General features: G+C 38.2%; 1 protein-coding gene across 1 annotated transcript in view; it reads right to left on the bottom strand.

Annotated features, from left to right (window-relative positions):
• Positions 1 to 27,905, bottom strand: part of AFAP1 (actin filament associated protein 1) — a 147,577-nt gene that overhangs the window by 69,488 nt on the left and 50,184 nt on the right. Inside the window, exons 6-7 of the mRNA XM_044681768.1 lie at positions 12,204 to 12,296; positions 10,057 to 10,138 (exon numbers count right to left, since the gene is read on the bottom strand). Coding sequence (XP_044537703.1) covers positions 10,057 to 10,138; positions 12,204 to 12,296 — 175 coding nt within the window. The remainder of the gene's footprint in view (positions 1 to 10,056; positions 10,139 to 12,203; positions 12,297 to 27,905) is intronic.

The raw sequence follows: 27,905 nt of genomic DNA on the forward strand, positions 1-27,905 counted from the left end.
TAGAAGAGATCTTAGAAAGGTTATAATTCTGGACTTCACAAGGTACATGGGTAGACTCCAGGGGATTCTTAATCGAAGCAACAATTATATCTTTATTTTCACTAATAACTCTTAACTCAAATTTAGTATTTCTTTTGAGTAAGAATTAAAAAAAAAAACATCATTCTGAGGAACCCACTGGCTTTATTAGATAACCAAAGGCATCCATGATATAAAAGGTTAAACACTTGTTTTTTTTTTAAACTCTTACCTTTTTTCTTAGTATCAATTTTTATGTCAGAAAAGAGGTAAGATCTAGGCAATTGGAGGCATCTGGGTGGCTCAATGGATTGAGAGCCAGGCCTAGAGATGGGAGGTCCTAGGTTCAAATCTGGCCTCAGACACTTCCTAGTTGTGTGACCCTGGGCAAGTCACTTAACTCCCATTGCCTAGTCCTTACTTCTCTTCTGCCTTGGAGCCAAATCACAGTATTTATTCTGAGATGGAAGATAAGGGATTGAAAAAAAAATATCTAGGCAATCAGGATTAAGTGACTTGCTCAGGGTGACATAGCTAGGAAGTACCTGAGGCCATATTTGAACCCAGATCCTCCCAGTTCCACACTGGTGCTCTATCCACTGTGCAACCTAGCTTTTCAGGTATTTCTGTCTTAAAGGCTACCCAGATGGACCCCATCATTTTACAAATAAAGACAATGAGGCACAGCAGGATAAAAAGACTTCCTTGTTCACACATCTAATCTCAGGGGTAGGATCTGACCCCAGGTCCTTTGACTCCAGAACCACTGACATCAAAACACTGAGCTCTGCTCTCTTCCCTTAAAATATTTTAGATTTAGCAAGTAAGGATTGGCAGAGCAAATTCAATCTTAAAATGATCATAATAAAATTAATAGCTAGAATGTGCATGGTATTTTAAGTTTACAAAGCTCTGTGTATCTAGATACACAGATAGATGTATCATCATGGCAACTGTGTGAAAGAGTTGGGCAACAACTATCCCAATTTTACAGATGAGAAGTTGAGTAAAATTACTTATTTCTGTTTCCATGGCTAATGAGTGACTGGCTCTAAATTCAGTCCTCTTTCCATGGCACTATAGAGCACATACAACAGCATCAAAAGGGGTTCTGGGGGAATGGAGACACTTCTGAAAAGAAGGACTCAGATAGCTGGCCTCTATGTTCTCTTCCATCTCTTGATCTTTGATCCAACTATTTTGATTGTCTACACTAGGGGTCGGCAACGTATGGCTCTCGAGCCATATCTGCCTTTTTTGAGGGCCAGATATGGCTCTTTCTGCAGGAGCCATAAAGTCAATTTTTTTTTTTCAGGCGCTGTTACAGGAGCGCACTGTGAGCACTGTATGGCTCTCACGAAATTACATTTTAAAAAATGTGGCGTTTATGGCTCTCATGGCCAAAAAGGTTGCCGACCCCTGCTCTACACATTATCTCCCCCCATTAGAGTGTGTTCTCCTTGCAGTTGGGGATTATGTTTTTTGTTTCTTTGTATCTCTAGGCACAATGCCTGATACATAGTCAGAACTTAATAAATACTTTTTGACTGAAAAGTGATCTGCCCAAGATGACACTGTTATTAAGTTGAAGAAAGGGCATTTAAACTTAGTTCCACTAACTATAATCCAAGGTTCTTTCTCCTGTATATTGCTGCTTTCCTGATATGTTGAATTACTTTTTAAAAATCTCTTAACTTTTATGTTGATACCCAGGGGGTGTGTGAAGCCATCCATCAATTATCTCTGGCTCTGCCACTCAGCCACAACCCACCCCACCTCCTTTTTCTGTCCTATGTGTGTCTGATGATATCCCTTCTGAAATTCCTCCTGAACAGTTTTTTTTCTGGGTAATAAGTGGCAGCCAACCCACGCCCACCATATGCCTCTCCATTGTCCTCTGAGTGACCCTCCGCTTTTAATCCTACAGAGGCTATGGTATCCCATGACTCACAGTCACAGAGCACCACCAGAATTCTGATGCTAAAAAGATGAGTCTTTGTTTCAGGAAGAAGCTACAGACCATTATAAGTACTACACAATTTCCCAAAGGCAAGCCTACCACCTTCTCTCCTCTCCATTTCTCCTAGTTTGTTCTCATTCTCAGATCACATATTTATTCCAGATTCAGATATTATACAACATTGTACCTCTCAGGCCTCTCCCGGGATCTCCGGTATTTTGTTCCCTCTTCACTACCTATTTTTTTCCTCTCTCTTTGTCTGAGGTCCTCCTCTTCTGTACCCAGACAAAAAGAAAGAGGTAAGCTCTAGTTCTTCCAAGTCATTCTTTAAGTTGCCTTCTCTCTCTGTCTCTGTATCTCTGTCTTTCTCTGTCTCTGTTTTTCTATCTGTTTCTCTCTGTCTTTTGGTTTCTATTCCTCTCCATGTCTCTGTCTTTCTGTCTTTCTCTTGTCTGTCTCTCTTTTTATTTTATTTTTTTTTAAACCCTTAACTTCTATGTATTGGCTCCTCGGTGGAAGAGTGGTAAGGGTGGGCAATGGGGGTCAAGTGACTTGCCCAGGGTCACACAGCTGGGACTGTCTCTCTTTTTAAAGGCCTTTTGTCATCTCTGTCTTTTTGGTCTTAGTTTCAACCACCTTATGCCCTCTCCATGAAGAAATTAAAGTGTCTTGTTATTGAGTGTTTTTGTTGTTCTTTTGTTGGCTTCTGGTATAACGCAGAGAAGTCTGAACACATTTCAAAATAAACAAGTCCTACATTGCTTCCTTAAAAAATAAATCAGATCAAATATTTACAGAATAATACTAAAAAAAAAAAAAAAAAAGGACCGTGGAGGCACAGAATGAAACAAATACATGGCCCTTTTTAAAAAATAGACACCAAAACCTATTTAAAAATGCTTCATCTAAAGGCTCATCTCTACCGCAACTATCATTTGACATCCTGGCCTATGGGTGGGGCAACCATATCCTAAATGTTCAGTCTAACTAAAGAATGACACTCCAAAGAAACACTGGCTGACTTTCCTAAGAACCCTTCCTTAAAAAAAAAAAAAAAAAAAAAAAAAAAAAAAGAGAGAGAACTCCTATAGCTTTTAGGTCAAAGAAAGGAAGGAGCGGGGTGGGGAGATTCAGGGACAGAGATAGAGGTAGAGAGACAGAGAGAAAGAGATAGAGACAGAATGAGAGACTTGTGTTCTAACCTTTCTGTTATTGAAATTTCCCTTGAGGATAATTCAATAACATACCTTCACTTACAAATGATGTCATTCACCCAAATCTTCTTATTCTATCTACCAGGATTTCTTATACTTTTTTGACTCAAGAAATGAGTCATGGAGAAAACTACTATTATTTTGTTAAAGAGAAAGATATATTCTTAAAAACAACAACAACAACAACAAACCTTTACCTTCCATCTTAGAATCAATATTGTCTATTGGTTCCAAGGCAGAAGAATAGTAAGGGCTAGACCATGGGGGTTAAGTGACTTGCCCAGGATCACACAGGTAGGAAGTGTCTGAGGCCAGATTTGAACCCCAGATCTCTCATCTCTAGACCTGGCTCTCAATGCACTGAGCCACCCAACTGTCCACAAGAAAAAAATATTCTTGAAGATACATCCAATGCCCTTTTCAATATCCCCCTACTTCTAGACTTCATCACTGTGATGCCAAGGCTTAGTTATAGACAGTGATGGTAACAACAAGGGATCTGTTACCCCCATGAGTTTTTATTTTTATTCACAATTCCTGAAAAAGCAATTATTGAGGGACAGGAACTTGCACTTATGGAGAAAATGTGGCCATGCCATCTCAGATCCAGACCAGTCCCTCAATAAGCTAGCAGGGAGTGGAAGAAAAAATTACAACAGATTTCCAATTTAGAAAGGGACTGAGAAATAGCTTGGATTATTAAAATAAGAGAGTGTGTGGTTTAGGGAATAGAGAGTTGAGCTGAAACTCAGAAAGAACTAAACTAAAAGTCCTGCTTTTGGCATATAATGGCTGTGAGACTCTGGGTAAATCACTCTCTTCACAGAACCCCTGGAAACTCTCTATGACTAAATTGCAGGGGCATCTAGGTAGCACAGTGGATGGAGCACTGGGCCTGGATTCATGAAGATATAACTTCCTGAATTCAAATTTGGCCTCAGATATTTACTAGTTATATGACCCTGGACAAGTAGTTATCTCTGTTTGAAGGAAGGAAGGAAGACTAAATTGTAGGCAAGTTCCTAATACCAGTAAATCCAGTTTAGGGGGGGAGGGGAAGTGTGTGTGTGTGTGTGTGTGTGTGTGTGTGTGTGTGTGTGTCTGTCTGTCTGTCTGTCTGTCTGTCTGTCTGTCTGTCTGACTGTATGGGGAAGGCTATTAGGATATTTTTTTAGTTCTCGAAGAATTTAAACCTCATAAAATAATTCATGAGTAATATAATGGAAAGAGAAATGACCTCAAAGCTAGTATGAACTGGGATTTTTCAGGTCCCATCAATGAAATATATGACTATGTGATCCCAGGCAGTTGCCTTGCTTCTACAAGACAGTTTCACATCTGCATTGTTAGAGGGAGTCTTCCCACCAGGAGTTCCTTAAACTAATGAAATCACAAGTCTACAGAAAAAAAATAAATACATTCACAAGGCCATAGCTAGAAAGGACTTTAAGAAGAAACACCCTAGAATATTAGAGCTGGAAAAGACCAGAGAAATCATCTCTCATTTTATAGAGGAGGAAACATTTATAAAAACAAAAGAACACAGAATTCTCAGTATGCTCTGTCTGAACGCCCATGACAGAAAATCCAGTGTGTCCTCAAATGGTGGACACAAGGAACCTGGGGTGAATGGATTACTAAAAAGCAGATGCAGAAACAAATATTAAACATTCTTGCAATCCACACATTTGGCATTTCTGTGCCCTTCATCTAACCCAATAAGGGGTATGACAACAAACTGAATGCATGCCTTTAAACCCTAGGAATTGTTTTATCAGGGTGGGTGGGGGAATGAGTTAGTATCACCCAAAGTATTTATTCAATGCGTTTGCCAATAGTTCCTTGCATAAACGATCATGTAATAGATCTGTGAAATGTTCCCCCATTTATCTTTGCCCTGCGGGTCTCTAGTCTGACAGACTCCTCTCTCCTTTCATAGACAGTCATTTTAATGAGATGCACACCCAGGCTCATTATTTTGGTATCACACTGATTTTCCTTGCCAAAACTGAAGGAATGAATCCACCACCACCCCTGAAAGAAAAGGGAGAGAAAAAATAAGAGGAATTCTTTAGGGAAAACAAGTCATTATGGCTTTGGACAGATGTGTTCTGGAATGTTGCAAATTGGGGGAGCAAATAGATTTTAGGGTGAGCTCCAGGAAGCAGTGAAAGAAACCTGTGCTGTGGTTCTAATAGAGGAAGATTTGTCTAGAACCTCACAAAGAGGAGGAAAAGTAAGGTTTTGAGTTTGAACTTGAAGAAGCCTAAAAACATGGACGTGTACAACATGTGGTGTTAGTTTGACAAAATTGGGGAGTAATAGTGAAGAGTGACCTTCAAGAGCAGATAGTCCCTCCCTCTCAGTTAATAGATGGGGAAATTGGGGCCCAGAGAGGAAAAAGATTTATCATAGAATTACAGAAGTGGAATGAACTTCAGAGCCCTACCTCCTCTCCAATTCAGAAATCCCTTCAATAGCAGTGTTAACCAATGGCCAAACGCAGACTTTGTGAATCTTGGTTCAAAGATCATAGGATCCTAGATCTAGAACTGGAAAGAATTTAGAGGTCATCTAGCACACCCACTCCATTTTATAGATCAGGAAACTGAGGCCTAGAGAGATTAAATGGTTCAAGCAGTAATAACTAAATGACAAAACCAGGATTCAAACCATTGTCCTATGTCTTCAAATCCAGCATTCTTTACATGACACCACCTTGACTGAATAATTTAGGCCTTCTGTATCTTCTGAGCTATCTCCCTTTCTTAATTTTAAACCCTTACCTTCTGTCTTAAGAATTTATAATAAATATCATTTCCAAAATGTTAGGGTCTAATCAATTGGGATTAAATGACTTCCCTAGCTAGGAAGTATTCGATTTCAAATTGGATTTTGAAGTCAGATTTGAACCCAGGATTTCCCATCTCCAGGCCTGGTTCTGGATCCACTGAGCCACCTAGCTACCTCAATCGCTAGCATGCTTCACCAAATACCACACTGACCACAGAATGAGGAACTCAGGCCTTATATATGTCCTCAGTTTTCTCTTGACTATACTCCTACAGGCACCATCTTAAATTCTTGAGCTATGCCTTGAACCAACATATTGGGCAAGGGTCCAGACCTTCTCTCCATTGTTTTTCAGGCCTCTTCTAATGTGCTGTCTTCCTCTAATAGAATCTAAGTTCCTTGAAGGCAAGAGCTGTTTTTTGGTTTATATTTGAATCTCCACTGATTGGCATATAATAAGCATTAATAGTTATCAGCCACTGATTGACCCAAATCACATTTTTTGCTACATCAAAAAAAAAAAAAAAAAAAAAGCCTCTCAACCAAACATCTGGGAATCATTTGTCCCAAATAATAATCAAGTAGACAATATTTCTATAGAACTTTAAATTCACATAGTGCCTTCCCAAAAAAAGTTTTGTGAAATGGGTAGTATCACTATCATTATTATTATTCCTATTTAACAAATAATAAAGGGATTGAGAGCCATTAAATGACTTACACAGGAATATACTGTTAGCAAATTGAGATTCAAAACACACATCTCCTCTGACTCTAAGACCAGCCTCCTTTCCACTGCCTTTCTTTTCTTTTCTTTTCTTTTTTTTAAACCTTTACCTTCCATCTTGGAGTCAATACTGTGTATTGGCTCCAAGGCAGAAGAGTGGTAAGGGGAGGCAATGGGGGTCAAGTGACTTGCCCAGGGTCACACGGCTAGGAAGTGTCTGAGTCCAGATTTGAACCTAGTACCTCCCGTCTCTAGGCCTGGCTCTCAATCCACTGAGCTACCCAGCTGCTCTTCCCCCCCCCCCCCACACACACACACACTGCCTTTCTTTAAACAATAGAAATTCTCAGAAAAGTCAGAAGGCAGAGAGAGTCAGGCCTTGAGTCAAGAAGTCCTAAATTCAAATCTGGCCTTAGATACCTCCTTGCTACATGATCCTGGGCAAATTACTTAACCCCAGATGCCTAGTCCTTACCATTATTCTACCTTGAAACCGATACTTATATCAATTTTCATACAAAAGTTAAAGGTTTTCCCTCTAAGTTTTAGATGCACTTTTATTTATACTGTTGTATAAAGACAGTGCTGGCAAAAGCACCACAGCAAATGAGTTATTTTTGATTCACCAAGCTATGTGGAGGTGGAGCTCATTTCCAAATATTTAAAGTTGGAGAAGAAGTAAGAAAGAAAGAGAAACAAAACACTTCTCAGACTTCAAGTAGAAAACTCCCATTTTTAAACACTATATGGAGACTGCAGGCTATTTCCTCTCAGAGCCAAACTTAAAGATAGCTTTCCTGTTCTTAATCATATATGACATGCCCTGAGGAAGACAGAGATAACACTTTTCCCTGAATAACTTCCTACGGAGAAAGCTATAATTTATCCCCTAAAAAACAAACAAAAAAAAAACCTTGTGATCAAAGTAGGGGTCATGCCCTTGACCAATGTACTCTCTACCATGAATTGTCCAGATGAGTACACAATCCAGCTATAAGGAACCTCCTAAATTACGATTTGGGAGAATGGAGAATATTTCAATTGGGTTCATCTTGACTTCAGTTACATTCCATTCCGTCCAATAAAATACATTTTTATGAAGCATCCACTATGTAGGAAGCATTATGCTTCCTGCCTAAGGACACCACATTGGGAAACACAAGTCCTCTATGCTATGAGAAGCTGTCACCCTGACTGGAAGAATGTGGTGGGAAGGAGAGACTGAATATGATGAATTCTTTGGATGCAAAGAAGAAAATGAGAAGAGGTAAAACTGAATGTCAGGAATGAAGTTCTTGACTTCCCTTTGGGTCCACTGGCCATGGTAAATGCCACCTTCTTCAAAAAGTCCTACTCTTGCTCCTCTTGCTTGTCCAGTCAACAGAAACTTCCCTCCTCACACTTCTTAGCTGTGTGATCCTTGGCAAATCATTTCACCTCTGTTACCTAGTCTTACCGCTCTTCTGCCTTGGAACCAGAACTCAGTATAGATTTTAAGATAAGGGTTTTTATTTTTTAATAAAGACATCTGCCATGTTTTCTATTTTATTTAATCTATGCTAGAATGTGAGGTCTATAAGAGCAAAGGCTAAATCTCTCTCAGGATTAAGCCCTGTGCTGTGCACATGGTAGGAGTTTAATAACTCTTTGCTGAGACAAACTTATGATTACTGCAGTTGATTAAAGGATTCACTACTAAGGCAAAGGCCCCCAAGGTCATGTTCTGGTGCCTAATGCACCAGACATCCTTTCTCTAGGCATAGGAGGATAAACTAAGACAAGCAGAGAGGCTGGATCTGAAACCCAGCTTCATCATCATCCTCTCTCCTCTAGTCTTCTCCATAACCTGTATAACTCACTATCACAAAGACAGAAGGAACCAAGGAGGCATCAGCAAGATACACACTACCACAAATTCCTCTTTCCAGGACTCTTGGACTCTCTCCTATCTCTCCTACAGTGTGACTGATGGTACCATGGTGTTTCTTTCTGCTAACTCCCCTGGATACACTAGGGAGCTGCAGCCAGGGAAAGAAATAATAATGCTCCTGCAGCCATTCTCCAAGCCTATCCATATGTTCACGACTGTCCTACAACTGTAAGTGGCTCTCCTGGAAATCTCAAATGAACTGTGTGATGTCCTACTTATGCCTTCTTAGAACCACTGAATCCTGTTTCCCTGTGGCACTAACAGTGTAGATTCAGTCCTCAAATGGCTTTGTTGCATCACATAAAGAAATGTACTCTCTAATCAGAGATCATACCACCTTGGGCAAATCAATGATTTGTGCTAAGCCCTGGGCATACAGAGAAAGGCAAAAACAGCCCTTGGTCTCAAGGAACTCCCCTTATAATGAAGGAGATGCTTCTGACTACTTCTAAGACCCCAGGTCCATCCTAGTGGCCTTCTCAAGACACTAAATGCTTCTATTTCCACAGTCTCTTCCTTTGATTGGTGAATTCATCCATAAACTCCTATCTGAGGAAATCCTAAAATCAGACATGCTCATTTCAAATAGTCTATGGCTGCCCCCTGCCCATTTCTTCCCTTTTTTTTCTTTTTTTTTTTTTAATGAACCCTTACCATCTATCTTAGAATGGATGATAAATATCAGTTCCAAGGATGAAGATCAATAAAGGCTAGGTATGGAGGTTAAGTGACTTGCTCAGGGGGTCATCCAGCTATGAAGTGTCTGGGGCCAGATTTGAACCTAGGATCTCCTCATGGGCCTGGTTCTCAATCCACTGAGCCACCTAGCTGCCCCTTTTCAAGAATTTCCTCAAAATTTTATGAAATAAACACTCGTTTGTGTCTGTGCATAAAGGGTTCATTCATCACTATGTTGGAAACATCATAAACTACCAGAACTTGGTGACCCTATCAAAGACGCATCTCTGCTTGGTTGGTCACTGGATGGGAAACTATTGAAAAATCCTGGTACCATAAAATTCCTGGGAGATCTTTAAGCTCAGCTAGTCATAACCCTTTTGTTTTACTGATTGGAACTCAAATTTCCTTGAGAGATGAGATGACTTGCCCAAGAAGGTACTCAATGATTTTCCCATTATACAACATTGTCTTCTGTTGTGTTTTTCTCTAGAATCTTTGTTGGGGTCAAAAATGAAATAAAATTAAACCAAACATTGAGGAAGTCTGAGAAAATGAGAATTAAGCATAACTGGCCCTGACATCTACCAGAAGAATTTCCTTCCTTCTACTGACTGGTGGGTCATTCCTCTAGCACCCACATCATTAAATTGCTGATCAAATTGGCCTTTGACCATAATACACAATCAATTTTCTTTTCATATTTGAACAAAAGAGGGCCATCTTCAAGACTCACCTTGTTCTTTTCCATTGCACATGGTAATTCCATTTTCTGCGCCACCTTCTCCATCTGAACTCGGCCTCTCTGATGACAGTTTCTGCATGGATAAAAAAAAATTAGACCATTCCTGAAATGACCATACTGACTCTGCAGGGGGTCAAGTTTCAGCTAAAGGTCCTTTAGAATATGAAACTGAATTGGGGTCAAGCTCTAATTCATTCAATCATAAGATAACTAAGAGTGCAAAGATGGAACAAAGATGTTTATACATCACTGCAAGAACATTGGAAGTAAATAAAAACAACAACACCCCAGAGTTGTTTTAATATGCTTTAATATCTACTTGACTCTGCTAAACACTTCTACAGGTAGGTCTTTCAAATGTCTGAAAAGAACCAGGAGAACATTATACACAGAGACTGAAACATTGTGGGACAATCATATGTAAATGATTTTGCTACTGATAGCAATGTAATGATCCAGGATAATCCCAAAGGACTTATAAGAAAGAATGCTGTCTACATCAAGAAAAAGAACTGTGGGAGCAGAAGCGCAGAAGGAAAACATTTGATTTTTCACTTGTTTATATGAGTATTAGATCTGAAGTTTTGGTTTTTAAAAGAGTATTATAAAAATGGATAATATGGAAATAGGTATTGAATGATAATACATGTATAGCCCAGTGGAATTGCTTGTCAGCTCTGGGAGGTGGGAGGTGAGAGAGGTAGGAAAAATCATGAATCATGGAACTATGGAAAAACACTTAATAAAAAAATAATTTTAATGGTCTGAAAAAAAATCACCTGCTCTGCAAACATGCTTCCCTTCAAAATCATTCACCTTGATGGCATTTACTAGTATCTCCAACTCTTCCCCACATCACTATTCTGAGAGGAAAATGCTTTCTGGAAGTAAAAATACTAATAATTTCATGTAGATACAAAAGAGTTCCTGTTAGACCAGTAGAGCAAAAGACTTCGCTTCTTTAATCTCAATTTTTTCATCTGTCAAATAGCTATGATAGTATGAATAACTCACATTTATATGACATTAAAAAAAAACTCTTACCTACCATCTTGGGATCATATATTTTTTGTAGATTTAAATTAAAAAGTAGGGGAATGGTAACTAGAACCTTATTCTTCTGACTCTAGCAATGCTCTTTACATAACTCTGGGCTCTTACAGACTTCTATTTTCTAGTTCTTTTTTCAGTTGAGAAAGCTCTTAGCAACCCTGTCATCAATCATCACAATGTAGACAGAAGTTGGTATTATAGGGTATAATATATAGGTTGGTATTGTGTTGTTTCAGTCATTTACAACTGCTCATGATCCAATTTGTGGTTTTCTTGGCAAAGATACTAGTGTTTTGCCATTTCCTTTTCCAGCACTTTTTTACATTAACTGAGGCAAACAGGGTAAGTGACTTGCCCAGGGTCACCCAGCCAGCAAATGTGTGGGGCTAGATTTGAACTCAGGAAGATGAGAGGGTTCATGAACTAAGAAAACACATTTCTTCACAATGATGGTTTAGATACTTCAATAGATTGGTCCTTTCATATCTCTGGTCACAGATCATTTATTAGAGTCCTCGACATCTTCTCACCCTGTGCAATACACACATTTTGAGCTAGAAGGGATTTGAGTGGTCGCCTTGTACAACTTAATCTTTTTATAGATGAAACTCAAAGAAAGTGAACTAAGGAAGCCTGCAGTATCCTAACACAGTATTATTTCTACCACACCATGCTGTCCCTCATTTGAGGTCACATTTTTTTTTCTTTTCATAGATCTTCCATATCAGACTGTACAACATTAAAAAAATAAAAGATAAGAAACCCTGAAAACTGGCAATGAAGAGATTTCTAGCACTTGTATTATAAAAATATGTGACTAGCTCTTGAAGAAGTAATAAGAAACAGTCATTCTCTTAGAAAAGAGGTGCATGAACAAAAAGGATGAGACGTTCTTCCTCCCTGAGCTATGCTAGACAAGTGAATGTGGTTCCAGAGTTTATAAAGAGATAACTGAATGGTTTTTCCCAATCCAGTGAGGAGATAAAGCAAGACTAGATTTTTATGCTCATTACAAGAGGAATTGGAAGGTGCCTTGTATCAGCTAATCTTAAGTCACATTCTGGGTCTTCCTTTCATGACATTACCTTCTCTAGCTCTGTCTTGTGCACTGGGGAACTAGAAGACGGCCCATCCGAATCTACCACACCACTGCAATTGTTGTAGACTTCTCTTATAACCTGAAAATAAAAAGATGTATTTCATGAATATGCCACAATTGCATAGTAATAATTATCATTATATCATATTACATCATTGGTCACCATTATTAAATTTATATCTCTTGTTACATATTTTTATATTTCATTCTATATAACTATATAATAATAAGCATTTATTAAAACTTTTTATTAGAATTTATTATATAGAATTTATTATAACTAGCACTTTAAGGTTTGCAAAGCACTTTACAAATATTATTTCCAAGCCCAGTACTCTATCTACTAAAATATAGAGTTAGGAGAAAGCTTAGAGCTCACCTTGCCTAACCCTTCTCTCATCTTATTTTGAGCCCAGAAGAAGTCATTTGCTTGAGATCACATAGCTATCAAATATCAAACAGGGGTAAGAATTAGAACTTAGGGCTTCTGACCCCATAGCTAATGCTCTTTCTCCTACTCTATAAGATACATCCTCTAATAGCATACTTTTTCAGACTACTGGTACAAAACACACTGAAGAATAAACAGACCGATATTTTGCCAGCAGTCAAAAAATTGTATGGGCTACTCTTCTCTCTTTAGTTTTTGGAACCATATCTGCAATGCTGAGAGAAACCCTGGCCCCTCCTGCTCAGAAGAGAAATGCAAGAGTCTGTGGGGGTAGTTTTGCAATATGATCTCCATGGACACAGCTACATTAATTTGGCTTGGACTGGACTGGAAATGGGATGAGATCCAAGGTCTGACAAGAAAACAGGACAGCACGCCCAGCCATTCAATTGCCCCAGCTGCTCTTCTATGAGGAAATAATGAAGTGTTGACCAAAATTCAGATACTGAGCTATCACTGCTGCTCAGCGACCTTATTGCAATGATGTATTTTCTTGGTAGTTAACCATGAAGGACTCAGTGTGCTCACAATTGGAACTGGATCTTAAATCAGTTGTCAATTTAATTCAGCAAACATTGAGTAAGTGCTTATTCTCCTAGGCAATGAGGAAATAGGAATGGAAATGGACTCTGTCCTCCCTGCACCCCCAAGAAATTTACTGCCTACTGAACAGAATGAGATCCGTGCAGCAATAACTAGGGATTATAGTTTTTTAGGTGAAAGGCATCAAAAGCTACCTAATCTGATGTTTCCTTTTTACAAATGAGGAAACTGAGTCACAGAGAAGTTAACCAGCTTTGCCCAAGATGCTTCAGTCTAGAATTTGGATCCAGATGTTTTGACTCCCAGCCCAACACTGGTATAATACAAGGTATGATGTGTCAGGGGGACAGAAGAAAATCCCGGATGTTGGATAAATCTGAGCAGAGAAAGATGACTTGCAGCTGGGGCAATATGAAAAGATTTTACAGTTGCCAAAAGATCTAAGGTGAGCTCTGAAGGCTAGTTTTCCATCGATTCTAACAGCTTCTTGATTTGTCCTTCAAAATCTATCTTGACTCCAGTCAAAAGATTTAACAGGCAGAGAGAGGTGAGAAAGAAGCCTCTGGTTCAATTTCCTCAACAGAGATCATCAGCCTATTTCATGAATACCAGAAAAGGACAAACAACTCTTTAAAGTTTCCAAAACACTTTGAAGATTCTTTTATCCCAAAATCATAACCATCTCCTGTGAATGGGCACTTAATCCCCCCCAAAAATCTTGCTGCTAATTTTTTTTAGAGTTAAGTACAAGTCCTATATTTCTTATGCTCACTTCAGCACTTTCAGAACCAAGATTTCTTCACTTTAGGGGTTGATGAAATTCAGCTCAAATGCTTTGGATTTCACAAACGTTTCTGAATTTCACAAATCCCAAACTGTGCACAAGGGGCCACATATCCCAACATTCTTCTTCTTGTTTTATATTTCATTTTTCTCAATTACAAATAATAAAAATTTTAACGTTTTCCAAAATTTTGAGATCCAAATTCTCTCCACCCCCCTTCCCTCTCTCCTTGAGATGGTAAACAATTTCATCTAGGTTATACATTTGTGATCCCACACAACACATTTCCATTCACCAAGATTGTTCTATCTGTATGCTCATAACCCAGTTATGTAGCTACATGGCTTTGCTTTAAAACTAGTGGTTCTCCTACGACTTACTATCAATTCTAAAACAGAAGGTATGGATTAAAAAAAGAGTCAGGGGCTACTGAAAAATAACTTAATAGAGGGAAGACAGCTCAGTGGATTGAGAATCAGACCTAGAGAAAGAAGGTCTTGGGTTCAAATCTGTCTTCAAGATCCTTCATAATTGAGCAAGTTACTTAAATTCCATTACTTAACCTTTAGTGCTCTTCTGCCTTGAAACCAATATCTAGTATTGATTCTAAGACAGAAGGTAAAGTGTTTTTTAAAAATAAAAATGAAATAAAAGAAATTTTAAAAACTACTGGTTTTCAAGATATTGTAATCCAATGAGCACTTCAATAGGGATAATTAAAAAAAATTCTCTGGGCCTCTGGATCTTTACCAGCTCCTTTAGGTTACTGAAGAAATTTAATAAAAAGACAAAAAGAATTACAATATAATATCAGAAAAAAAGCATACATGCATACATGAATCATTGGTTTATGCCCCAAAACAAAACTAAAGATCTTAATATCCCCCAAACCACCAAAATGTGATAAAAAAAATCTCTACTCCCCAAACTGCTGGTGCATCTTAGAAATTTAAGACTCAAGCAATAAAAGAAAATAAATTGGGGGGTTTACACAATTCCTTCTCATTTTCATTTGGAAGTTCAACTGTAACACATTTCATTTTACAGAAGAGAATATTGACATACAAAGAAGAGAGAGGACTTGCCCAAAGTCACACAGGTAATAAGTAGTAAAGGTTAAATTGGAACCCCATCTATGACTGAATCCAGTAGCCATTCTACTACTCTTCACTCTCCTGGATCAGCGTTTCCTACTATAGTTTGTAGAAGAAAGAATACAATTACTTTCTAAGAATGAACTGGGTTGTACATTTTGAAATGTTTGCAATTTGGCATTTTCTGAGAAAAAAAATAAAGACAGTAGAAAAATGGAAAAATAGAAGAGTTCAGAAAAAATAATTTAAAAGTCACGCACAAAGTTGTGAAAAATACAATCTCTTAATCATCTTTCTCCATTCCCCCTTCTCATCCCCTTCCTCTTAGAACAATTCCTCTTTTATTTAAACACTTTGTTGCCTTTCAATGCATGTAATGATGATATTTGAAACCAGAAATATCAAGACACATGGTCTGACAACTCTTGTGTGCATGAGTAGAGCAAAATATTTGAAACTGATTACACCAAAAGAAATCCCTCCAAGAAATCTTCTCTATGAGTCAGTCCAGCCCAAATTTGAATAAGGCAGCTTTAGAAGACAATTATTTCAAATACCACTCATTATCCTGACTGGGCCTGCAACAACTGTCACATTTAGGTCTGGTCTTTTTTCATTTTATGTATTTCTGATCTTTATTTCATACACGTCACTGGACTTTATCTGTTTGGGTATTTCACCCCACAAAAAAGCAGATGCTACAAAATGTTTTCAGAAATATTTAAGGAAAGGCTCCATCTCTTCCTCACAAAGGAGGGTACATAGCATGCTGGACTTGGGAGTCTGGAAGCCCTGAGTTTATATACTGCCTCTGGCATCTATTAACTATCAGACTTTTTGTTGTTATTCAGTTGTTGTAGTCATCTACAGCTCTTCTTGACTCTGTTTGGGGTTTTCTTGACAAAGAAACTGGAATGGTTTGCCACTTCCTTCTCCAGCTCATTTGCTTTATGAGGAAACTGAGGCAAACAGGGTTAAGTGACTTGACCAGAATCACCCAACTAGCAAGTGTCCAAGGCCAGATTTGAACTCAGGAAGATTGCTCCTTTCCTTGTACTCTATCCCTTGCACCATCTAACTGACCTTTGGAAATTAAATGAAGCTTTCTGAGACTCCTCCCTTTCCTCATCTACTACTACTACAATTCCACCAACAATGCACTAATATTCCAATTTTGCCACATCCTCTCCAACATTTATTATTTTCCTTTGCTGACATATTGGCAATCTGCTAGGTATGAGGTGGTACCTCAGAGTTGTTTTAATTTGCATTTCTCGAATCAGGAGGGATTTAGAACACTTTTTCGTGTGCTTATTGATAGCTTTCCAATCATGATTTTTTAAAACTATAACCACCACCACCACTCTTCTGCCTTGGAGCCAATACAGAATATTGATTCTAAAACGACTGGTTTAAAAAAAAAGACACATGACCTGTGAGATGTAGATATATGATCATGGACAAGTCTTTTCATCTCTCTAGAGTCTATAATTCTTTATCAATATCTATAAAATGGGTAGCTATGGATGGCCTTGATGATTTCTCAGGGATTGTCTAACCCTATCCCTAACTGCTATTATCCTGATTGGTGAGCTGGGTTCAAATGTATAAGCCCAAAATCTGCTGAAAACAAATTGTTATTTGTTTTGTGGGATTTCTGTTTGCTTTCAGCTCACAGCATCCCTCTAGAAATACAACCCATGCACATTTTTTAAAGAAACCTGACCACTCAGTTTCTGGGAATATTTGCTCTTGTCTTCGGCATGACCTTCTTGTTTCCAGCATCTGCTCCCACCACCCCAGTCAGTAAATGTTGGCAAGAGTTGCTAGTAATGGAAGTTACAGACAGAAAGGATGGGGGTAGATCTAGCAAAAGCTCTTCCAGAGTATGTGCAAAGCCATGCACTCTATCTATTAAATGCTGTTCTTCTCATACCTCACATACTTGCCCAAAAAACTTGGTTATGAAGGTTCCCACTGGGTATGGGGAAAATGGGTTTTAAAGACTGAAATCTGGAGAATAAGTTTATGCCTCGATCTGTTGGGAAGATAACAAGCTGTTTCTCTGGTTGATAGAAATGATATTAAATAAAAATTGCTATTTAATTGTTTCTAGAACATTCCATGTCAGAGAGCTGTGACTGATTAGAGAGGCAGCAATAAGTGCCTTGATACAAAGGGGAAGGGCATTCAGTGGAACTGGAGTCAGAGGACCTACTTTATATTGTGTCTCTGCTTCTTATAATCCATGTGAATTTGGGGCAGTTACTTCTAATCCTTGGCCGCACTCTGCTCCTTTGTGAAATGGGAAGAGCTTTGGGACCTCTAAGGTCCTAGGTCAATGAGACAATGCTAAAACTTAAGAAAAATGCTAAGGGATGATAGCAACATTACATCTGGACTATGTTGTTTTTTTTTTGTTTGTTTGTTTGTTTGTTTCCAGTCTTCTCATCCCAATCCCTTATTCTTTCTCTCCTATGTTAGATCTGAAAAAGGTCTTCTACTAATGGCTCCACCTTTACCTTGCAAATGTCCAGGGTAACATTAGTTGCAGAACCAAGCCTTGAAACCAAGCTTCCTCACTCCTAGGTTACAATGCTAGCAACCACTCCATTCTGTCTCTCTTACACAAACACCACAGGAGGTAGACAAGACAGATATGTAGATCACCCTTTAGTGGAAGAAGAAATTGGGATCTGAGTCTAAGTGATTTTGCCCCAGGCCAGGAATTTAATTAACAGCTCACCCAAAACTATTGGGGAAGCTTCCTAATGCTTAGTGATAAGTCCTTTTTTATAGGGAATAATCTACAAAAAAAGGAGGAGCTTTCAACATAAAGACATGACTTTTCTGAACTGAGCTAGAAACACTGATGGGAGCAGCATTAAAGCATCTCACCTATACATCAGAACAGTAATTACAAAACTTTTAAATACAGCAGATGGATCAAATAAAAATTTTCAAATAAATAAAACAGAGAGTGTTTATTTAAACAAAAGCTTCCGCATACCCAAGTCCCAAGGGCCATATTTACTTTGCAGTTTTATCAAGGGTAACATAACTGGCTCAGAGATATTCTCAACCAATTATTTACATCATTTTCCATAGTTATAATAACATTCTACCACCAAAGACGCTATTTCAGCTATTCTTCGTATTCGGAGCATAAACTAAAAAGGCTATTCCTTTGATGAAACTCTATTAAAGTTTGGGGTTTTGTTTTGTTTTCTGGGGCAGGAGGGAAGATATGGTGTAGAGCTTTGATTTCTTTGATATAGGAAACTCCATTTCAGAAACTCCCACTATTAATAAAATTTTCAACTGTCTTAGAGAGTAACTAGAGTCCTTTAGAATAGTGGTACTTCAACTTCTAGGTCTTAGGGTCACACTTAAAAATTATTAGGGATTGGGGCAGCTGGGTAGCTCAGTGGAGTGAGAGTCAGGCCTAGAGACAGGAGGTCCTAGGTTCAAACCCGGCCTCAGCCACTTCCCAGCTGTGTGACCCTGGGCAAGTCACTTGACCCCCATTGCCCACCCTTACCACTCTTCCACCTATGAGACAATACACCCAAGTACAAGGGTTAAAAAAAATTATTGGGGATCCCCTTCACTAGAATTTTTGTTTATATTGGTGATATTTACCATATTAGAAATTGAAATGTTCATAGTATTGCTATGAAAAAAAATTTTGAACTTGTGGATCCCCTGAAAGGGTACTGGGGACCCCCAGAATTCCTGGATCACACTTTGAGAATGACTGATGTATAGAGTAAGTTCCTTGCCCAGAATCACAAAGCCAGTAGGTTTCACATTCTGCACTTAAATGCCCAGGTCCTCCTAATTCAATGATCGTTCTATATTCATTTCACTATAGGGTCTACACCAGGGTGGGGATAAAGAGCCATACATCAGAGGTGTTTTAAAGGTAGAAAAGACAAGATTTGGCAACAGAGTGGATAGGTGAGTTGAGTGGAAATGAGGAGTCAAGGATGACAATGAGATGGTGAGCCTAGGAAGATGATGGTACCTTCGACAGTACCAAGAAATTCTGGGAGTGGGGAGGATGAGGGAAGAAAGGTAGAAAGTTCTATTTTAGAGATGTTGAGTTGAGACTTCTCTAGGGCATTCAGTGTAAGACTGAAAGTGATGAAATGTTATGACTATATATACAGATATTAGAATCATCTGAAGTGAGAGGATAGGAATCCATGGGAACTGATAAAATCACCAGGGAAGAAGAAAAGAGATTGTCCAAGGATAGCCTTGTGGAAGAACATCTCATAGGTCTGCAGAGGAAAAGTAAGCAAAGGAAATTTGGAAAAAGGCAGATAGATGAAAGGAAAACCAGGGGGTCAGCTGGGTAGCTCAGTGGATTGAGAGCCAGGCCTAGAGACAAGAGGTCCCAGGTTCAAATCTGGCCTCAGACACTTCCCAACTGTGTAACCCTGGGCAAGTCACTTAACCCCCACTGCCTTGCCCTTACCACTCTTCTGTCTTGGAGAAAGTAAGGATTTTTTTTTTTAAAGGGTAACAGGAAAAAGAAGGAAAAGTACAGAAAAGAACACCATTAGCTCTTTCTTCAGTCTTCCTACTTATCACGGTATATAGATCAATTCTGATTCATTCACTTAACAAGCAACATTTTAAGCATTCATAACAGTGTCGTCACCACCATAGGGGGAGATTGTCCCTATCCTTATTGATTTTAATATAGTCTGGTGGGAGGGATGACAGACATAGGTTGCTCTCTTACATTGATTGTATTATTACATGATAGGTGGATGAGAGCCACACAGAGGAATGTGTTCTGTGAGGTCACTGAAGGATGCAGTACAAAAATGAGAGCATAAAATCCCCTGTCTTATTAGAAATATTAATTAGATGGATTAAAATAAGTATCTTTAAATAACATCCAAGCAAAATTTCCTTTTTCTATTGTTTTCCTACCACAAAATTTCTTCAAGTCCTATTTATTTAGTTTTTTCTTTCATGAGTTAGGCACTTCAACTAAGGGTCCACATCCATCCCCAGGCCACCCTCTACCCATGCCAATTCCAGTGATCCCTTAGAGATGTCTGTAACTGCCAGGAGTTATAAAAGTGGAATTTATTCTCTGTTCCCACTAAATTTTCTGCTGACATCAGCAATAATTTCCTATCACCCTTCACACATTGATCAGTAATCTGAAGCCTCCACATATGGTTTGCTGTCTAGATTCTGACTGCTCTCAGCTTTATCAGTCCATTCTAGCAACTGCCCCATCTAGAAATTTGGCAAAATTTTCTGACATCTACATTTGCTCCTTTGTTCAAAATAATTTGGCCATTAATTCTTCAGCAATTCAGTAAGGTAGACAGAAAGTAGAAGTAGTAGTCCAATTTTTTGAGCCTAAGAATGGTGTTTTTCAGGTGTTTTCATCTGTATCCAACTCTTCAAAATTCCATTTGGAGTCTTCTTGGCAAAGATACCAGAACGGTTTGCCTTTTCCTTTTCTAATTCATTTTACAGATGAGAAAACTGAGGCTTGCCTAGAAACAAACAGTTAGTAAACATCTGAAAGCAGATTTGAATTCAGGAAGATGAGTCATCCTGACTTCAGATCTAGCACTCTATTCATTGTACCACCATAAAGGAGTACATGATGTTGCATTCTATTGCTTCTCTTGTAGACTTTAGTCCAAGGATTCTTTACTTTTTGTGTAATGGACCACTTGGGTAGTCTACTTAAGCCTAGTTTTTCAGAATCATGTTTTTAAATACATAAAATATAGATTTAGGAAGAAAACTCATTATACAGAAATACAGTTACTAATTTTTTAGAAACATGTTCATAACTCAGGTTAGGAGCACTTACTCTAGACTCTAAGGAATATGAATGATAAGACTTTGGAAATGAAATATCAGAACACGGAATCATAGAATGTGTCAGAAATTATATTGGAATATAGAATTTAGAGCTGAAAAAAGACTAGATAGAAAGGAGCCTTAAAAGATAGAATGGTAGAACTGGAAAGGATCTGAGAACAGAACATTGGCACTGGAAAAGACCTAAGAACATAGATGGTTGGAGATGGAAGAACATGAGAAAATAGAATGTTAGAAGCTGAAAGAATTTTAGAATGTGAAATCTAAGCAGTGGAAGTCACCTTAGACCATAGAATATTAGAGATGGATGATATCTGAAAATGGAATGTAAACTGTGAGAATTTAAAGAGACTTTAGTGGTCATCTAATTTGGTTCTTCCATTTTATACGGAGAAAACTGAAGAAACAAGAAGTGATTTGGCTCAAGACCACAGAGGTAAGTTGATAGTCTTCTGGAATTCTGATGTTAGGAAAAACAACAACAATGGCAATGAAGATAGCTAGCACTTTAAAGATTTTTAAAATGTTTTATACAATTGTTAAGTCATTTTATCTTCCCAACAACCTTGTAGTATAGGTGCTCTTATTACATTCCTTTTTACATATGAGGAAACTGAAGCAGACAGAGATTAAGTGACTTTCCCAGCATCACAAAACTCATAAGTGTCTGAGGCTAGATTTGAACTCTGGTTTTGCTGACTCCTGGAGCAGCACTCTTTCCTTTGTGCCTATATCACTTGAAGTAGGCATTCCATTATAACTGAGCAGGATTTTCTGGAAAGATTAACCGAATGTCTGGCACACAGTAGGCACTTGAAAATATTGATTGAATGACTTATGCCTAGGGCGATTATTTATGGAAGGGCTGCTACTATGCACCACTGGATATTAGGTTAGAATACCACAACAGAAATGAATGGTTCCTTTTCACCCTTTTAATGTACTGTGGAGAGTGGAGCCACAGTCCAATTTGCGCCAAAAATAAGCATCTCTGTGCCCTTCCTCTGTATGACGGAGTGTCTGCTGAGGTACAACTGGGCAGTAGGAGGATGCCACTGAATTGATTTTTTTCAATAGTATCCTACAATTTTGCCCTTCAACAATCATTGTTTTAAAAGCATACCTCCTTCCCAAGCTCTATTTTAAACTGAGGTTTGTTTTTTTTTTTATGTAGTAGGTCCTATAATTATAATGCCTGTGTTTCCCCATTAGAGAACAGAGGAAATGGTCTCCTTCATCACATCAATCCCCAGGTATCTAGGCTTTCCTCCCACTCAGTCAAATGACATTCTTGTCTTTTCCCTTATTAAGCATTTTGCAACCATAAACCACTCTTAAAATGTGAATGCTTGTTATTACATTATTGTTTTCCTACCACAGAAAAGGGGCAAAATCATGAAGAATCACTGGGGAAATCAATAGGGCATTCCATTTGTATTAAGAGAAGAATGAAGCTGGGGTAGCAAGGTGGTACAACAGAAAGAATGCCAAACCTGGTGTCAGGAAGACTGGAGATCAAATTTGACTTCAGCCATATGACACAGGGCAAGTCAGTTAAGCCTCTTTCTACCTCATTTTCCTTATATATAAAATAGGGACAATAATAGCATCTACTTCCTAGGGCTGAGAGTATAAAATGATAAAATATTTTTTAAATGTTCATAAGCTTTCAACTATTATATAAATGTTATTATTATTGTTGTGATGATGATGCCTTCTACTACAGTACCAAAGTATGAGCATTCATTTTCCACTTGAGGATTTACAGTGATGAAAAACTCACAAGACTCTAAGGTAGTGATTCCCAAAGTGGGCGCCACCGCCCCCTGGTGGGTGCTGCAGCAATCCAGGAGAGCGCTGATGGTCACAGGTGCATTTGGGGGCAGTGAATAACTGTGAGGGGGCGCTAAGTAATATTTTTTCTGGAAAGGGGGCAGTAGGCCAAAAAAGTTTGGGTACCACTGCTCTAAGGTATCACTTTCCCCCTTGATGTTGACTCTAAAAATCAAACCCTCTGAAATTCTTACCCCATTATCTCTCATCATCTCTACATCAAATCTCAACCTTCTATATAGCTAGTCTTTTAAATACATGAAGACAAAATGACATTTCCTTCCTATTTCTCACTGTTCTTCATATAGAATGTCTTCAGTCCCTCACTATCTTGCTTGTTGATCTCTCCCCTGGACCCAATAAAGTTTTCCAGTATCCTTTCTAAAATACTATGCCATGATAGGGAGAGGAACTAGACTTGTCATCTGACTAGTATTCAGAGATCTCAGTAGGGTATCATCTACCAGGGTACGTCATCACCTTCTATGTAATTTACATTAGAGAGAGAACTCAAACTTTTTTGTGTGATGGATTCCTGTGGCATAAGGTCAAATAAAGAACCTTGGAATGATGTTTTAAAATGAATATATGATTTTGACATAATAAAATAGTCATTAAAGTGTTAGGGCTTTTTTTTTTAAGTTTATAAACACCAGATCAAAAACTCCTGACTTGGAAATTCACCTACAGACATGAGGGGTTAAATGATTAGCTCAGGGACATAAAATCAGTATAGTATTTGTCAGAGGAGGAACTTCTGCCTACGTCCTCTGGGCTTCAGGGCCAATTCTTAACCCACTACACTATGTTGATAGCCAGAACTAAACACAAATATTCCGAAAATTCACTGAAGAGGGCAGAGGATGGTAAAACTATCACCTTTTCTATTCTGGATGCTACATTTCTCTTAATGCAGCTTAAGATGACATTAGTTTTGTCTGGGTTTTTGCTGCTGTGTCACGATGCTGACTCTTATTAACCTTGTAGTCCATGAAAATCCCAATATAAATTATTGTCTATCTGCCTCCTTCGTCCTTTACTTGTAAAGTTGATTTTATCTTGAATATAAGACTTGATATTTACGCCTATTAAACTTCTTCAAACTGGATTCAGCCCATCATATTATCCTCTCAAAATCTTTACAGATCTTGCTGTTACCATTTCAGCATTTTTGCTTTTTAAGCCAGGTTTGAGTCTCCTGTAAATTTTATTAGCATGCCATCTAGGCTTTCATCCAAGTCCCTGGTGAAAATATTAAACAACAGGGGGCCAAGATCTAGCACGCTCTACTGGAGACATCCTTCCCAACTGCCATTCACCCATTAATCAATATTGAGACAATAAGAATGCTTTACAAATTCCTAAACAGACCACAAACAAATAAACAAATTATCTGTTTGATGGCTTGAGCTCATGTAATTATGTCTGGGCTTCATAAATATTAAATTGTTCATGTGGGAGCCAACCTTAATCAACACTTGCCTCATTTAATATTTCATAAGTTGTGACTTAAATAAGCATTGCATTTTTAACCCAAAGTATAACAAGTATAACAAAGAATAACTTACCTATGATTATTCTATGTCTGGAATGTTTTGTACAAAGGAAAAGAGCACAGGCTCTCCAATCAGAGGGTCTGAATTGGAAGTCTTGTGGTTACTGTTTATTTGACTTCAGGTAACCTATTTCCCTCTGGGGCCTCGGTTTCCTTAAGCTGTAAAATGATGGAGTTAGACTAGATGGCCTCTGAGGTTCCTTCCAGCTTTAGATCTATGATCCTAAGTCTGAACCTGTCATATATATATATATATATATATATTATATATATATATAAAATGGGGGGGTATGAATAGTGGATGGGTACATTGCTTACACATCCTAGCCACATGCATATTTTCTCCTATATCAGCTGCACCTGGGCCATCAGGAGTATAGCTGGGATAGGTCTATCACTTTCTTCCTGCTTACTGTCACTCTTATCTGAATAGATCACTCTCTGGCACCCTAAACTCCTTTCTAATGGGCAGGGTTGGGAGGATATGCATAAATTTAGAGCAAAAGAAACTGCTGAAATATAATTGAGAGGCAACAATGGAACCCAAGACTATGGAAGTTAAAAAAGACGGACATTTTTAAGGCACAACATGAACTGTTTTCAGGTGGGCATACAGAGGAAGAGGAAGGAATTAGAATAACATGTTGGGAACTCCCAAAAATTGACAACTGTCTGTTCTTTTATTTTATTTTTATTTCTTAAACCTTTACCTTCCATTTTAGAATTAATACTATGTTGATTCCAAAGCTGAAGAGCGGTAAGGGTTTAAGTGGGGGAATTAAGTGACTTGTCCAGGATCACAGAACTGGGAAGTGTCTGAGGCCGGATTTGAATCAAAGATCTCCCATCTCTAGGCCTGGTTCTCAATCCACTGAGCCACCTAGCTGCCCGCATCCATTATTCATCAGCAGAAGTTGATGTCTAGGGCTCCTGAGCTTTGGTCTTGGGGCAGAGTTCTGGACTCATGAGGTCAATGAGCCATGTTGTTGCTTTGTGTGATCACACTCTCCTTATCTGTTAGCACAAACTCTTTCTATCTAGCATTGACTCTAGTATTATCTCCTAGTGACAAAAATTTTATTATTAAATGGATTGCAAATAGACCAATGAATATAACATAAAGGGCTTGGCAAAGAAGCCCAGGAAAACATTCATTTGCTGAATCAAATTCCAGTTCTCTAACTCTTCCTCTCCTTCCCTTCCCTTTTGCTTTTCTATTAGAATTATGCTCATGTGGGTTTTGTTTTTCTTGCTTTATTAACTGGGAGTTATGTAGCAGGGTAGAGATGGAAGGGAGAGAATGCAGAGCTGAAAATAAAGATGAATTTTAAAAAAGAATCATTTTATTCCCAAAAATAAGGAATGGAGTTTGGAATAATGGCCATTCCAGTTGGAGTCTGTGCCTTCTCTCAATTTTTTCCTCCTGCAAAACGTATGTTTTTTGTCTAGAAATATATTTAACAGTCTGTCTGCTATCAAAAAAAATCCCCACCTCAAATTATAACCTCCCCAAAAAAATATAGGGAGGGAATCAAGAGGCTAAACACACACAATTTAAGAACCACTCCACCACCCCAAAACAATAATGTAATATTGAGAAACTTCAATTCTCTTCTAAACAACATAATTCAATTCAATAACCATCTATTAAACATGCTAGAGTCAAAGTTGAAAAATATAAAAAAAAATCATCTATTCTAAACCTTTCATTTTACAAAGGAGAAAGGCCAACAGAGATGACTTGAACATTTCCTCATAAAGTTTTTAAATCATATACAATATATACTTTTGCAAAAGAAACCCATTCTACTGAGTTATTAAAAACGTTTTTGTTTATGAATTCCTACACTAGATGGTCCCTAGGCCCTTTCTTGCAAGATTCTATGACTTCCCAAGCACTTTGCTTAGAGAAGGGTTGACAACTAAAAGTAAGGTGACATCGCCCAGATTCCAAGACGCCTTTAAGTTTCGGATGTCAACTTGTCAAAATCCCTGCACAGCTGCTGTTAAGCACCACCACCCACCCTTGGCAGAAATGCACTCATCAGGTAGATTGCCTTCTACCAGATGCCCATCAAAGCAGAATAGATTTTTTGTATGTAGGTTTAACAAATCAATTTAATTTAGTCACATTTCCTTTTAATTTCTTGGCATAAGATAGCAGGATTTCCCAGGCAGTTGCCAGAATCCATGACATTCATTTCCCAGAAGCACTAAGCACCAGGAAATATCATTTAAGGACACTGTAGGGGATAATGCATTATTAATTATTACTAAATTAAAATGAAATTCCTTTGTAACCAACAAAAGCCCATTTATTTCACGTTCATTATAATCAGTATTTAAGGAGTAGGAATGAGCAAAGAGGATATTATCAAATGGCAATTTTTAAAATGAGAAATGAAATAACAATGGCCTCCAAAGCTCCTGACCATATTTGGCTTCTATTAATAATTGGGCAGATAGTAAATGGTGACCTTTACTCATGAGACAAAGCCAAAAGCTTTCTTCCCTAATTTTTTGGATGCAATTTTCCCATATGCCAATATTACAACATGCTTCTGAAAACCACAATCCACATTTTCCTAAGAAGTAACATAACAGCTTAACATTTTGTAATTTAAGTATTTTCCTTAAAGCTATACATTCTAAGAAATACTGTAGAAGAGAGTCAAGACTCCCAGACTTGGCATCAGAAGGTATGGTCTTCTCTCCTAACTCACCAACTTGAGGCCAGATGACATCAGTCCTATACTTAATTTCTCTGAGCCTGCTTCCACAACTTAAAATGGGAATAATCTTTGTACTTTTTCCCTCTCAGCATTGTTATGAATATCAAATGAGACAGGGCTGTTTTCAACTTTTGTGGTCCCCATTAAAGCTTCTTCCTTTCAAAGATTATCTCCAATTTACTCAGTCTCTATCTTTAAAAGTAGATAGCTGCTGTCTTCCCCATTAGAATGTGAATTCCTTTGGCGAAAGGAATGTTTTTGTGCCTTTATTTCTATCACTAGTGCTCCACACAGTGCCCAATAAATAGAAAATACTTAATAAATGCATGTTGACTGCACCAAAATTTCCTTCTAGGTGACATTTTGTTCCAACAAATCATGTTTTTTGAATAATTAATTATGATAAACTCACTGAAATTGAATCCTCTTCACCTTTCACTCAAACTGACTACAAACATGTACTCGGCTATAGAGTATTGTTTATATAAACTCTTCCTGTCTCAAGTCATCATTAAGTGTGTCTTTGATCTGTGGATGGATTATTTTCATAGAGATTTTGGATAGAAGGGAAAGGAGGCACATGGGTCAGCAGTGACTGATATTTATTCAGTCATCATTTGAGGATCAAAGGAAGGTCTGGGGATTTATAGCAGCCTCTCATCTTTCAGCTGCTTTGAGATGTGATACCTCACTGTCCTTAAAAGTGTCATTAGTCTCAGTACAGACCTGTTCTGGGTCTACTTGGTCTAGCCTAGCTGGTCTTCCCTTAGAGCCATTTTTATAACCTGTGTCCATCACTAGTACACTAGCACAACACTTGAATACAAAGTA

Source organism: Gracilinanus agilis, chromosome 6, assembly GCF_016433145.1.
Source record: "Gracilinanus agilis isolate LMUSP501 chromosome 6, AgileGrace, whole genome shotgun sequence".
Taxonomy (NCBI): Eukaryota; Metazoa; Chordata; class Mammalia; order Didelphimorphia; family Didelphidae; genus Gracilinanus; species Gracilinanus agilis.